Source organism: Melanotaenia boesemani, chromosome 8 (genome assembly GCF_017639745.1).
Source record: "Melanotaenia boesemani isolate fMelBoe1 chromosome 8, fMelBoe1.pri, whole genome shotgun sequence".
Classification (NCBI taxonomy): Eukaryota; Metazoa; Chordata; class Actinopteri; order Atheriniformes; family Melanotaeniidae; genus Melanotaenia; species Melanotaenia boesemani.
The window spans coordinates 2,785,473-2,796,987 of record NC_055689.1 but is presented as its reverse complement, the minus strand read 5'-3'; the positions used below and the strand labels follow the sequence as shown (position 1 = coordinate 2,796,987).

Here is an 11,515-nt window from a genome sequence, read left to right as displayed (position 1 = left end):
CAAAAGGACACGCCCCTAATTATGCCGAATTTCAAGATTAATAGACATCCAACCGGATGAGTTAGAAGAAAATTCACCCCCCTCACAGTTGTCATGAAGGTAAACTTGACCTATTAATCCTAAAATGGATTTTTGTACCAGGATTTAAACATGTTTATTTCTACTGTGAAGTCTGTCTTTTTAACATGGGAGTCTATGGGGATTTGTTCTGTTTTAGAGCCAGCCAAATGAGGGGGATGGATGAGGGGGGAACTGCAATTTTTTGCACTTCGGCATAGGCTTCACATTTTACCACCAGAGGTTGTCGCTTGGTCATTACTTACAGAACCGAAACTAAAAGTGAGAATCAATGTGGAAAAATGTTTGTAGAGGAATTGTCTCCACTCTTCAAGTTTATTTCTACAGCACGTTTACAGCGACACACACAACTGCGCAGCACAACAATAAACACACACAAAAAAGAAAGCAAAAAACCCCCCCAAAAAACAGCTAAGCCATAGTTTAATTAAACAAACACAAATAGATTAAGACACTTAAAAGTAAGAACAAAGACCTACTATAACTGACCATCTCGACTAGGACTCAGACGATTGTTGCTTAGAAGCTCTGACAAATGCAGAAGAGCCAATTCCATTGGCACCTTGTAATCTAGTAAGAAAATTTTAAACTGGACCCTATAACTCATGGAAAGCCAGTGAAACTCAGCAAGGACGGGGGCAATATGGTCAAAAAGTCTCTTTCCAGTTAACCTTAGGGCAGCTGGAGACGGTGGAGAGATGCTTTACCATATTAAAGGGTGTTACAATAATCTAAATGAGACATGATTAACAGATTAACCACCTTTTCAACCCTTCTCATTTTTGGGTAAGTATGGCTTAATCTTCCATGCTTGTAAGTGAAAGAAGACACTCCTGACCACCTGACTTGTTTGTCAAGTTAGGTTTTGACTTGCCGGGACCTCCACTCCTGGAGGATTGTCGAACGTCTTGAATGTTTTCCATGTATGAATAATCTTTCTGTAGAATGATGGATTCCAGATAGTTTGGAATCCTTATAATTATATTTCTTTCCTCCTTAGCATTCTGTTAACACACACCTGAATGCTGCAGAGCAGCAAATAGACATAATTTCTGTAGGAGTTCATACTGATGATGATTAGTCAATCAGTGTATTGATCAGCAACTCCTTGATGATGACACTGTCTCTCTGCATGGAAACAGTAAGGATAGGCCCAGTTTTGCCACATTGATTCTGACTTTTAGTTGTTCAGTTATTAATGAGACGGTGTGATCTGTCATGTGTTTATTTAAGGTCTTATTTGCATAATCAAACACAAGTCCAAACATTCTTTGATGTTGATTCTTCTCCAAACCGTCTTAATTTTAATGTAAACCTAAAATGTCAGAAATGATATGGTTTAATATTAACAGTGAAGTAAGGACTTCATCTTGACTGTAGCTTTCTAAATCCTGTAAAACCAACCAGGATGCATACATGGAAGAGGAAGGACCCAGAGGTGACATGACCATCCAGTCAGGGCTGAGTAATTCAACAGAAAGCATCGACAGCATGAAGGCCCTCACAGCTGCTATAGAAGCTGCTAATGCTCAGGTTTGTGCTTTCAGATACATTTTTAAAGGAAAAACATTTGTCTTTGTGTCAAACATTTATAACTTGCAGTAAGCTGACTATAACTTGGTGAAAAAAACTCAAATATATTTTCAGATTTAAGAAATAACTCTTTATACACCACATTCTGAATGTGATAATGAATAATGTTTTATCACAGGGCTTAATATTTGTTGTGTTCATACCTTTGCAGATCCACGGACCAGCCAGTCAGCATGTCAGTAACAGCACCATCACGGTCAGCACCCCCAACTCCTCAGTCCTGAGCAGGGGGACGGTTGTGGAAGACCGCCGGGATGAATACAGGAAAGAAGCATTCAGGAAGGGCAAATGTCTCTCCATAGGCATCCAGGTATTCATACCTGTACAGTGAAAAAAACACGTTCAGACTTTAACATGTCTGTTTATTTTGCTGAATAAAAATAAGTCCGTAGAGCTAGCTTCTGCAGCCGAGGATCAGACTGCCAGGGTCCCCGCCTCCGGCAGCTGCCCAGCTCACACTGCACCTGACCCCTATGGCCCCTCCTGCAGGTGGTGAGCCCACGGGAGGGAGGCCCATGTCACCTTTTCAGGCTGAGCCCGACCGAGGCCCATGGGCAATGGCCCAACCACCACGCGCTAGCCTCCGTGCCCCACCTCCAGGCCTGGCTCCAGAGGGGGGCCCTGGTGACCCATGTCTGGGCAAGGGAATCCTGGGTCCGTCATTTGTCATCAGGGGTGCTTTTAAACCGCGCTTTGTCTGGTCCCTCCCCTAGACACCTGTTTGCCATGTGTGACCCTCCCAGGGGCATAAAGCCCCAGACAACATAGCCACTAGGATCATCAGGACAAGCAAACTGCTCCACCATGGTAAGGTGGCGGCTTAGGAAGGCGGCTCAGGTGGCTCCGGCATCTGGTTAGGATGCCTCCTGGACGCCTCCCTAGTGAGGTGTTCCAGGCACGTCCCACCGGAAAGAGGCCCCGGAGAAGACCCAGGATATGCTGGACGGACTACATCTCGCAGTTCGCCTGGGAACGCCTCGGGATCCCCCCAGATAAGCTGGTGAATGTGACCGGGGAGAGGGAAGTTTGGGTTTCCCTACTTAGGCAGCTGCCCCCGCGACACGACTCTGGATAAGTGGCAGAAGATGGATGGAAAAATAAGTCATAAGCTTTGATTTCACTCTATTTTAGACCAAAAGTTTACAGATTTTTCACTATGATTGTAAATTCTACTGTTGTTTCTTCATTACATTAAAAACAATCTAAAAGGATTCTGCTTATTTGACAATGTTTTTAAAGTTCTACTTATTTGATAATTTATATTGTGACATGTAGGTGGATGGACCAGAGGAGTTCCCAGATCCAGAGGACCCATCCAAGTTCACCTCTGTAGGGGTGCAAGTGGAGGATGACAGAGGGTGAGGCAGCCATTTTCCTCAGTATTTACTAGTTCTTTTTCAAACATAACAGCTGCAGCCATGAGCTTAGAAGTGAGCAGTGGGATGGGAGTTGTTTACCAGCAGGATCAACTGGTTAATTTCTCCAAAAAACCGGCTAATGATCAAAATAGACACGCTAGATCTTATATAAGCTGAAGAGGAAGCAAAGATCATGCAGGGCAGGAACAAGAAGGAGAGAAAAGAGGAGGAAATTCAAAGCATTTCTTCCAATGTTCTGAGAAATGTGAGGTTGCTAGCAAACAAAATGGATGAGCTGGAGTAGCCAACAAGGAATACAGAGCATGCAGAATCATATGTTTTACAGACACGCTGCTGGAACAAATCTCTCTAATGACTCTAACATGACTGAATGCTGCTTTAATGCCCCACTACTGAACTTTGGCAGATTTTCTCAATGAGCCCCTCCTAATGACAATTAAAGGCCCATTTATACTTGACGGATATGCAGACAGATGGACACTTTCGTCCATCTCCTGCATCAGTTGTGCGCACATGAGAATGCACATGGTTGGTGCACATGAACACAAGGAATACTTGGATGGACATGGAATGATAGGGATCGGGCAGTGAACAAAAGAAACCAACAAGTATTTATAGACGGAGAAAACTGCAAATGAGGAGCAGGTGGGTAATGAACAGGAAGCAAACTTGACTGAACATACAACGGGGAAAACTCAATAAAACAGAACAGGAAACAAGATCGACAATCTGAACCAAGGAAGACATGAAACATGAGCCCAACGGGAACCCACAGACATGGCAGCCATGGGTTCATTCATTATCTGCTTAAATATGTAGAGGTGTTATATTAATGTGTTCTTAAATAAATTATTCTAAAAGTGTTTTGAGCTACAATGACTGAGTTTAATGTTATAGACAGTTTAATGGTGATGTTTCCATGTGGTATTCTCCTTGTATTTGATCCAGTCATTTCTGTTGTTGTAACAATACAAACATCAGTCTTTAATAAACATTGATTTAAGGTATTTACTGTGTCTCCTTGTGATGTTCAGATATCGACGGTTCCAGCGCTCCAACAGTGTGACAGCAGCCGTTCAGGTAAGCTTCTACAAGCTGGCTTTTGATAATTCTTCCACTTAGTGAAACTATGCTGCTTTTATAGGCCTTCTTATCATTAAGAGTGATCTAATAAATAAGTAATGTGTCTGAAGGAAAAGAAAAGCTCACAAAAGTCTGTGATGTTAGTTTACTCAGAGTATTACTACAGTGGATCCAGTAATTGGCTCTGGTGCACCTCAGCTAGCTTCTAACTTTCACTCTGTACTGTAGAGTCAGCTGGATGTAAAAGTCTGGTTCTTGAACACAGTGATGTGATGTTTGATATTGGGATATGTTTCTGATGGCTTGACCTGAGTGTGGGTCTGATTGGATTCACTTCACACAGCTAAGCAGTTAAACACAGATGGGGTTTAGGTGGAGCGAGTTGTCGTGTGATCAGACCTCAATGGCTTAGTACCTCCTTCTGTTCTGAATGTTCCAGACTGTATCTGAAACACAAGGATAAATGAGAAATGATAAAAGGGTAAAAGACACACAAGCATTCCTTATTTTAGTGAGTAATTGTTCTTCCTTCTTCCATCCAGGCAGATCTGGACCTCCCAGACCTTCTTGACACGCCTCTAGAGTCCACAAACCCTCGCATTGAAGTCATGTCACCTGTTGCCATTGCTCGACAATATTCCCGTGATGCCGCCACCTCCACTGTCAGCATTCAGGGCTCAGGGAACCACTATCATGCCTGTGCCTCTGATGACTATGAGGATGTTGGCTTCGACCCATCCATCCTCCCCCCTCCAGACCCGTGGATAGACAGTGTAACTGATGACCCACTTGATGCCAATTTCAACAGCTCTGCTATCCTGGAGGTGTGTTCAGTCAGTCCAGCTTACTCATGTGGAGTCAGTTTACAACATCTTAGCAACCTGAACACTGGGAGCCAAAAAACAACTCAACGTCATTTATATAGCACTTTATCAAGCACGTAATTTAAGAACACAACAATAAAAACAGTAAAATAAAGTAAAAATTTTAGCTAAAGAATACGTTAAAAACAAAGAAAAAAAAAGATTTGAGAGATGACAAGAATAACAGCACGTTACAACAATAAAGGATCTATAAATGCGGTGTAACCAAGTCTACTTTTACACATTTTACACCGTCTTCATACTTCCATGCGTGTTTTGCGTTGCCGTGGTTGTGAAGTCGATTCTTCCACTAGCGGGCAGAGCTGAGTTCAGAGTTCTCTCCTGCAAGCCGACGTCAGTTTCAGACACCGCTTGGCGGCGGTAACGCATCACTATGAAGTTGTTTCCAACCACCCACCACGCCCTAAACACTCACATATAGTCTTTCTACAAAAGCTTGCGCAATTTCTACAATTGTCCTCGTCTTCATTCTTCTTCTGCTTTTTTGTTTCCTTCCTGATCCTCTTCTTCTTCTCTGGTTTGATTCTTTTGCTGGTCACATGTCAGCTATTCTGCTCAGCACTGCCCCTGTGATTTCTGGTGGTATTGGTCAGTCTTCTGCGTCAAGCGATGGATAGCTAAGCTCCCTGAAAACGGACCAAATTACATATGTAACCACTCCAGAAGATGGACGAAATTGTCTGTGTGTGCATCCGTCTTCTGTGTCGATCATGAATGAGCCTTTAGCTACACAAGAGTTTTTGCAACTTTATCTTTAACAGAAAATTTGTTGCATTTGGTTCTCAAGAGTAATAACGCTTTTTTTATAACTCATATTTAGCTCATATTTCAACCATATTAAGATCATCTATAGTACTTTAATATTTCCCTTGTATGCATCTTGAAGTTGTCATAACCTGTTGATTGATCCAGCACCAGGCTTAATGTGCAGTTAAAATCTCCTCCAGTTATAAAGGACTCCTGTAAGGTGCATAAATTAAGGAAGAAGTCCTAAATAAGTTTGTCCTCATTAGGACCATATACACTCAGTAAGTTTAATTTCAGGGAGAGAATTCTACCTTCAATAATTACATACCTTCCAACAATGTCTTACATTTCTTTCATAATCCGAAAAGGTACTATTCTACGAGTGTCAAAATAAGTACAAACCCCTTACAGGCAGGTATTACTTGTCTTGTCCATCTTGTTCTGAACCGTTTAATGTCAGATGGTGTTAAATGTGTTTCTTTGAGAAAAATCATTTTTGATTTCATCTGTTGGATTCTATATAACCCGTTTTAATTTAGTTAGGTGTCCTCAGCCCAAGACATTCCAGCTCATAATTTTTAAATCAGTCTTTGTTTTGCTCCGTAGTACACATTAGATACTCTAAAAAGTGCCTAGGTGTTTTACTGCTGTGCTAACCAAGCAAAATGTGAAAAAAAAGAAAAAAGAAAGGCCAGAAAAACGTAAATACATTCAAAATTGTAAACATGAACATTCGAACATTAAAGGTTTCCCACCTTGTTCAGTATAAAAAAAAGTTCTCATGCTGATCCACTCTAAAGACGAGCAGCTAAACTAATTATAATTCAGTGAACATTCAGTGAGGCCTGCCAGCCCCCCATTTGTAATTTATTTATTTTCTAAAAGGATTTAGCCTTTTAATAATCAAAATAAAAAATTTCCCAATTTTAGTAAAGTAACTTGCATCTTAAGGAAAGTGTATCACATAAAAAGAGGAAAAGAAGTAACAAAATTAGGACTGTACTATTGTAAAATAAGCCAGAAGCATCAAATGCAAAGAACATTTCCTCCTTTCTGACAGCGAAAACACTGATTTCCTGTCAGCAGGTGGTGCAGAGATCCGTCTGTCAGAGAGATGGACGCTGGTTCCTGAAGCTGCTGCAGGCCGAGACCGACCGCATGGAGGGCTGGTGCCGGCAGATGGAGCTGGACCAGCAAGAGAACGACCTGCCTGACGAAAGTAGGTCTTCCTCCGAGCATCTGCTAACCATGTTTAGCTTTCAGTGTGTAAAACAATAAGGGTCTGACCCAGGAAAGCTTTTGTAGAGCATCTATTTTGTAGAACTATCTGGTTCCTAGAGGAACCAGATAGTTCCTGTGTGATGCTGATGAGGTGATGCTCTGTTCACGTGCATGGAGATGAAAATCTTGTGAAGAACTGATAGATGTTTGTGAAGTTTCCCCCTTACTGTGTCTGTGCTGTCAGTCCTGGGAAAGATGAGGAGCGCCATGGGAAGTGCAGAACTCCTGATGTCGCAGAAGTTTCAACAGTTCAGAGAGCTGTGTGAGGAGAACCTGGTGAGTCCAACATTCAGCCGGGACACCAGGCTTTAAATAAAATTTTAAAAGTTCAGGGGTTCTAAAAGTTTTCACACTGCTGTTAAAAGGACAGGTTTTGTGATGTTAAGAAATAAAACCACAATAAATAATTTCCAAACATTTCCCTCCTTTATTGTGACCTTTGACAACCTGATCAATGCACCAGGAAAACAAACTGATGTGTCAGATAAACTGCAATAGTAATAAGCTGCTTGCATGAGTTTGGACGCGGTTAAAATTATAGTTTGTTGACGTAAACCCAGCATTCAGTTTTCTTGGTAAAAGTCCACATGGAACATCTTGATTCATTCCTCACCAACTCATTCCAAATCTGTCAGACTGAAGTCATCTCTTTACAAGCTGGATGCTCCCTCTCCTCTTCAGTCTGCAGGACACGCCGTCCATGTTTTCCACAAACTAGTTCACACTTTCATCCAGGTTTCCACTTTGCTTCAGACCATTTTAAATGAGCTTTGGTTCACAGAAGACTGGTTCTGGATCCTGTTCACATCTGGCTTCTTCTTTGCATGATAGAGCTTTAACCTGCATTTTAAAACCCTCTTAAAATTAATATCGTTTTCTAAAAACACAAAAAACTGAACCAATACCTAGAGGAAATCAGTGTTTTTAGAAAAAACAATTCAGACCATTATTTTTAAAAGGGTGACAATTTGTGGATTTCAGGGTGAACTGTGTTCACAGACAGTGGTTTCTGGAAGTCTTCCTGAGTCCATGCAGTGGTTTCTAGTAGAGAATCATGTCTGCTTTTAATGCAGAAGATCACCAGCATCCAGCCTTGTCCCATGCACACAGAGATTCCTCCAGATTCTCTGAATTTTCTGATATTATAGACTGTAGACAGTGGGGTCTTCATAGTCTTCAGAGATGCAATTTGTCTCAGAGTGGTGAACCTCTGCTCATGAGCAATTCTTAGTATTTCATGCCTAACAACAGCAAATCAGCAGCAGTCTTGAACTTCAGTTGAATGATGAGCAGCTACAAACGGGAGGTGTAAACAGTTCCTGTTATGATGTGAAATAAATAGTTTATGAACCTTCAGCATGTGAAACTATCTGAGTAAAAATCACAAACCTGTGAATGAGTAAGATCTGATATGAAAACATCCTGAAGCATGAACATCAGCTGGCAGATCGGATCAAACTTGTTAGTTTTTTCTTCACATAGTTAAGCGAGGCTGAAACCTACTTCGTCTTCATCCTCTAACTGTTCTCTGTCCTTCTGCTGGAACAGAACCCCAACACACACCCTCGCCCCGTGGCCTCAGACCTGGCTGGGTTTTGGGACATGCTTCAGCTGTCTATTGAGAATATAAGTCTCAAATTTGATGAGCTCCACCAGCTCAGGGCCAACAACTGGAGACCCCTTGATCTCCCTGAAAGAAAGGTACACACGCACGCACGCACGCACACACACACACACACACCACACAAAGTTCTATTAGTAATAAATTCTGTTTTTCTTCTTCTGCTTTATGCTGCTATTTATACATTCATTTTACATCATTTTAGCCTCATAATCTGACAGCTGAGAAACATCATGTCTGATGCTGACTGGGATTAGAAGGCTTCAATAATATATTGATTATATATATATATACATATATAAATATATGTATATATATATACATATGTATATATATATATATATATATATATATACACATATGTATATTTATAAAGGCAATGCATAAATAGTAAAATGTGTCTTGGAGTTTTAAGGGTTAATATGGATGATTCATGGCTCCAGATCATGTTTCCATCTAGAATTCACACAAACTGTCATTTGTCCAAATTTATTATTATTATACAGACTTATTCAATTAGACTTAATTGATGCCAGATTTAAACACAGTAAGACCACCTTTACTTTAATGAAAACCAAATTAAGAACTTAAGCTTCCTTAAAAGAAACTGTTAACAGATCTTTAGAAGAGGAAATATTATAAAAAGTCGGTGGGATGACAGGTGGTGACCTTTTCAGCCCAGTAAATAGTCACGTTTGACCCTGTCAGACCCAGTCCAGGCATGAACCAGCTCATTTTCCACCACAGACCACAACAATCCAGATCCATACGGAGATGCTGGTCTTGAGATTAAAAACTGCTCCAATATGTCATTTATTGAATATTATACTCAATTAGGGCAGAGGTGAACGTTTGTGTTTTACCTGTGACAGATGCAGAACAGCCATAGTAGGGATGCACTGATGCTGACCCCGTAAAGTGCTTCGATACTACAAAACCGATACCCATATGAAACAACTAGTGCTGTCAAACTTAACAGGTTAATGTGAAGAGGTTAATCGGTGGAATTGACATGCATTTTTAAAATGCATTAAACCAGGTGAAAAGTCAGAGGTTCGATGCCCATGTTATTAAACGCGGCTTTATAGCACTCCTAGCTGACCACAGATTGGCCCTGCTAACCGAGCTCAAGACGTCCTTCCAAAAACTTTATGCACTCAGCTTCAAACTGATAACAGGAAGCTAAGGGCTAAGCTAACTGACCTGGAGGGCAGAAGAAGGCGCTGCACTGTTCGGCTGATTGAGGGGATTGAAGGTCCACAACCTACGCAGGTCTTTCTGAAACTTCTGCAAGAGGTCGTGACAAAATGTTCTCTTCCACACCTGAACTGGACTGGGATCACTGCAGCGCCACCCTCAAACCAAAGCCAGGACTTGTTATCCTCTGCTTTCACCTCTTCCAGAGAAGGGAACGGCTGGTCCGGGAGGCTGGGAGAAGAGGTATGCCGCTTTATCAGGGTCATTCCTTCAGGGTTGATGAAGATTACTCCTGGAGGTGCTTGACCAGAGGAAGGAATATAAGAAAGTGATGTCCTCCCTTTACATGATGGATTGAAGCCATCTCTCTTGAACCCCCCAGCCTGCCCATCACCCAGCAGGACGACTCCCGTGTCAGCGACTGAGGCCGAGCAGTTCGTCCCAGCATTCGATAAACCCTCCTGACTGTTTACTGGATCAGTTCTGGGATTAAAATATAATCAGACTTGATGATGATCAGTGCTCGCTTTGTGCAGTTATAGCTGCCTTAAAATGACAATCACAATCATTGATTCTTCTTTTTATTTGACTTTTTCTATCATTTAAATTTTTCTCTTCTACCTAAAACTTTAATTTAATTCTATTTACCAAAGTTATTACTCAAAATGACGAAGTGCTGTACATAAAATGGATGCAGTCATTTTTGGGCATGTAGATGTTTTGTCACAGCGATGAACAGAATCCGCCAAAAAACCATGTTACCCTCCTTATTTACGAAGATTGGGACAGTTTTCCAGCCTCACATTTAGAGGATGCTGCAGGATGGCTCATATGATATATCACCACGCAGTGGTCGCATCTGGTTCACACTCTTTACCAGCGAACTGTAATGGGCTTCATCAGTACTTGTATCCGTACTTGGTATCGGCAAATACTCAAATGTAAGTACTTATACTCGGCTTGTAAAAATGCAGAATCAGTGCATCCCTAGACCACAGTAAGGCTGTTGGTGACTTTTTGTTTTAACAGTTTGGGAGTGATGCTGATGTGATGTTTAATTCCAGCTGTTGATGATGATGATCAGGCAGTTGTTCATTCCCACATATTAGTTGTCAATCAGAGAGGAAGTAACGGACTCTGGGCAAGGAAATTCAGGACAGATAGATACTGAAATGTTGACAGAACAACATCGTCTTTAGGTTTCTAATGATGGTGGTGAATAAAACAGGGCCTAAGAAGACCTTTCATCCAGACATGTGACACATGACAGTCTTGTTTGTGATATTGTTGCATGGCGTCCATGGCGATACAGATGATCCTGTAAATCCCGCTCTCGTTCAGCTCTGTCTGCTCTGACTCTGCATTGCTTCCTCATCCGCTCTCATCCTTGTCTTTTTCTTTCTTTTGTTCTCTGTGTTGACAGTGAAGGCGCTTGCAAACAGACACACATCAATCTGCATAACAGCAATGCCAACAGCACCACAGGGCCTTGACCCGTCTGGGCCTCCATGGATCCATCATGTCTGTCTTTCCATCCACCCATCCATGCTTCCTCCAGCTTTTCCTTCTTACCGCTGACTGCAGCCATCTCACCATGTGTGGCTTCATGTTTTGTGTGTCCCTGCTGCAAAAACAGACAAACAGATGAGTCT

At 41.7% G+C, this 11,515-nt stretch overlaps 1 protein-coding gene across 3 annotated transcripts in view; it reads left to right on the top strand.

Moving 5' to 3' along the window:
- Positions 1-11,515, top strand: part of dlgap1a (discs, large (Drosophila) homolog-associated protein 1a) — a 99,308-nt gene that overhangs the window by 86,398 nt on the left and 1,395 nt on the right. For all 3 annotated transcript variants that reach the window (XM_041991601.1, XM_041991600.1, XM_041991599.1), the window contains exons 7-14: positions 1,486-1,611; positions 1,823-1,981; positions 2,947-3,029; positions 4,085-4,130; positions 4,676-4,957; positions 6,851-6,983; positions 7,230-7,321; positions 8,594-8,746. In XM_041991601.1, the coding sequence (XP_041847535.1) occupies positions 1,486-1,611; positions 1,823-1,981; positions 2,947-3,029; positions 4,085-4,130; positions 4,676-4,957; positions 6,851-6,983; positions 7,230-7,321; positions 8,594-8,746 (1,074 nt within the window). The remainder of the gene's footprint in view (positions 1-1,485; positions 1,612-1,822; positions 1,982-2,946; positions 3,030-4,084; positions 4,131-4,675; positions 4,958-6,850; positions 6,984-7,229; positions 7,322-8,593; positions 8,747-11,515) is intronic.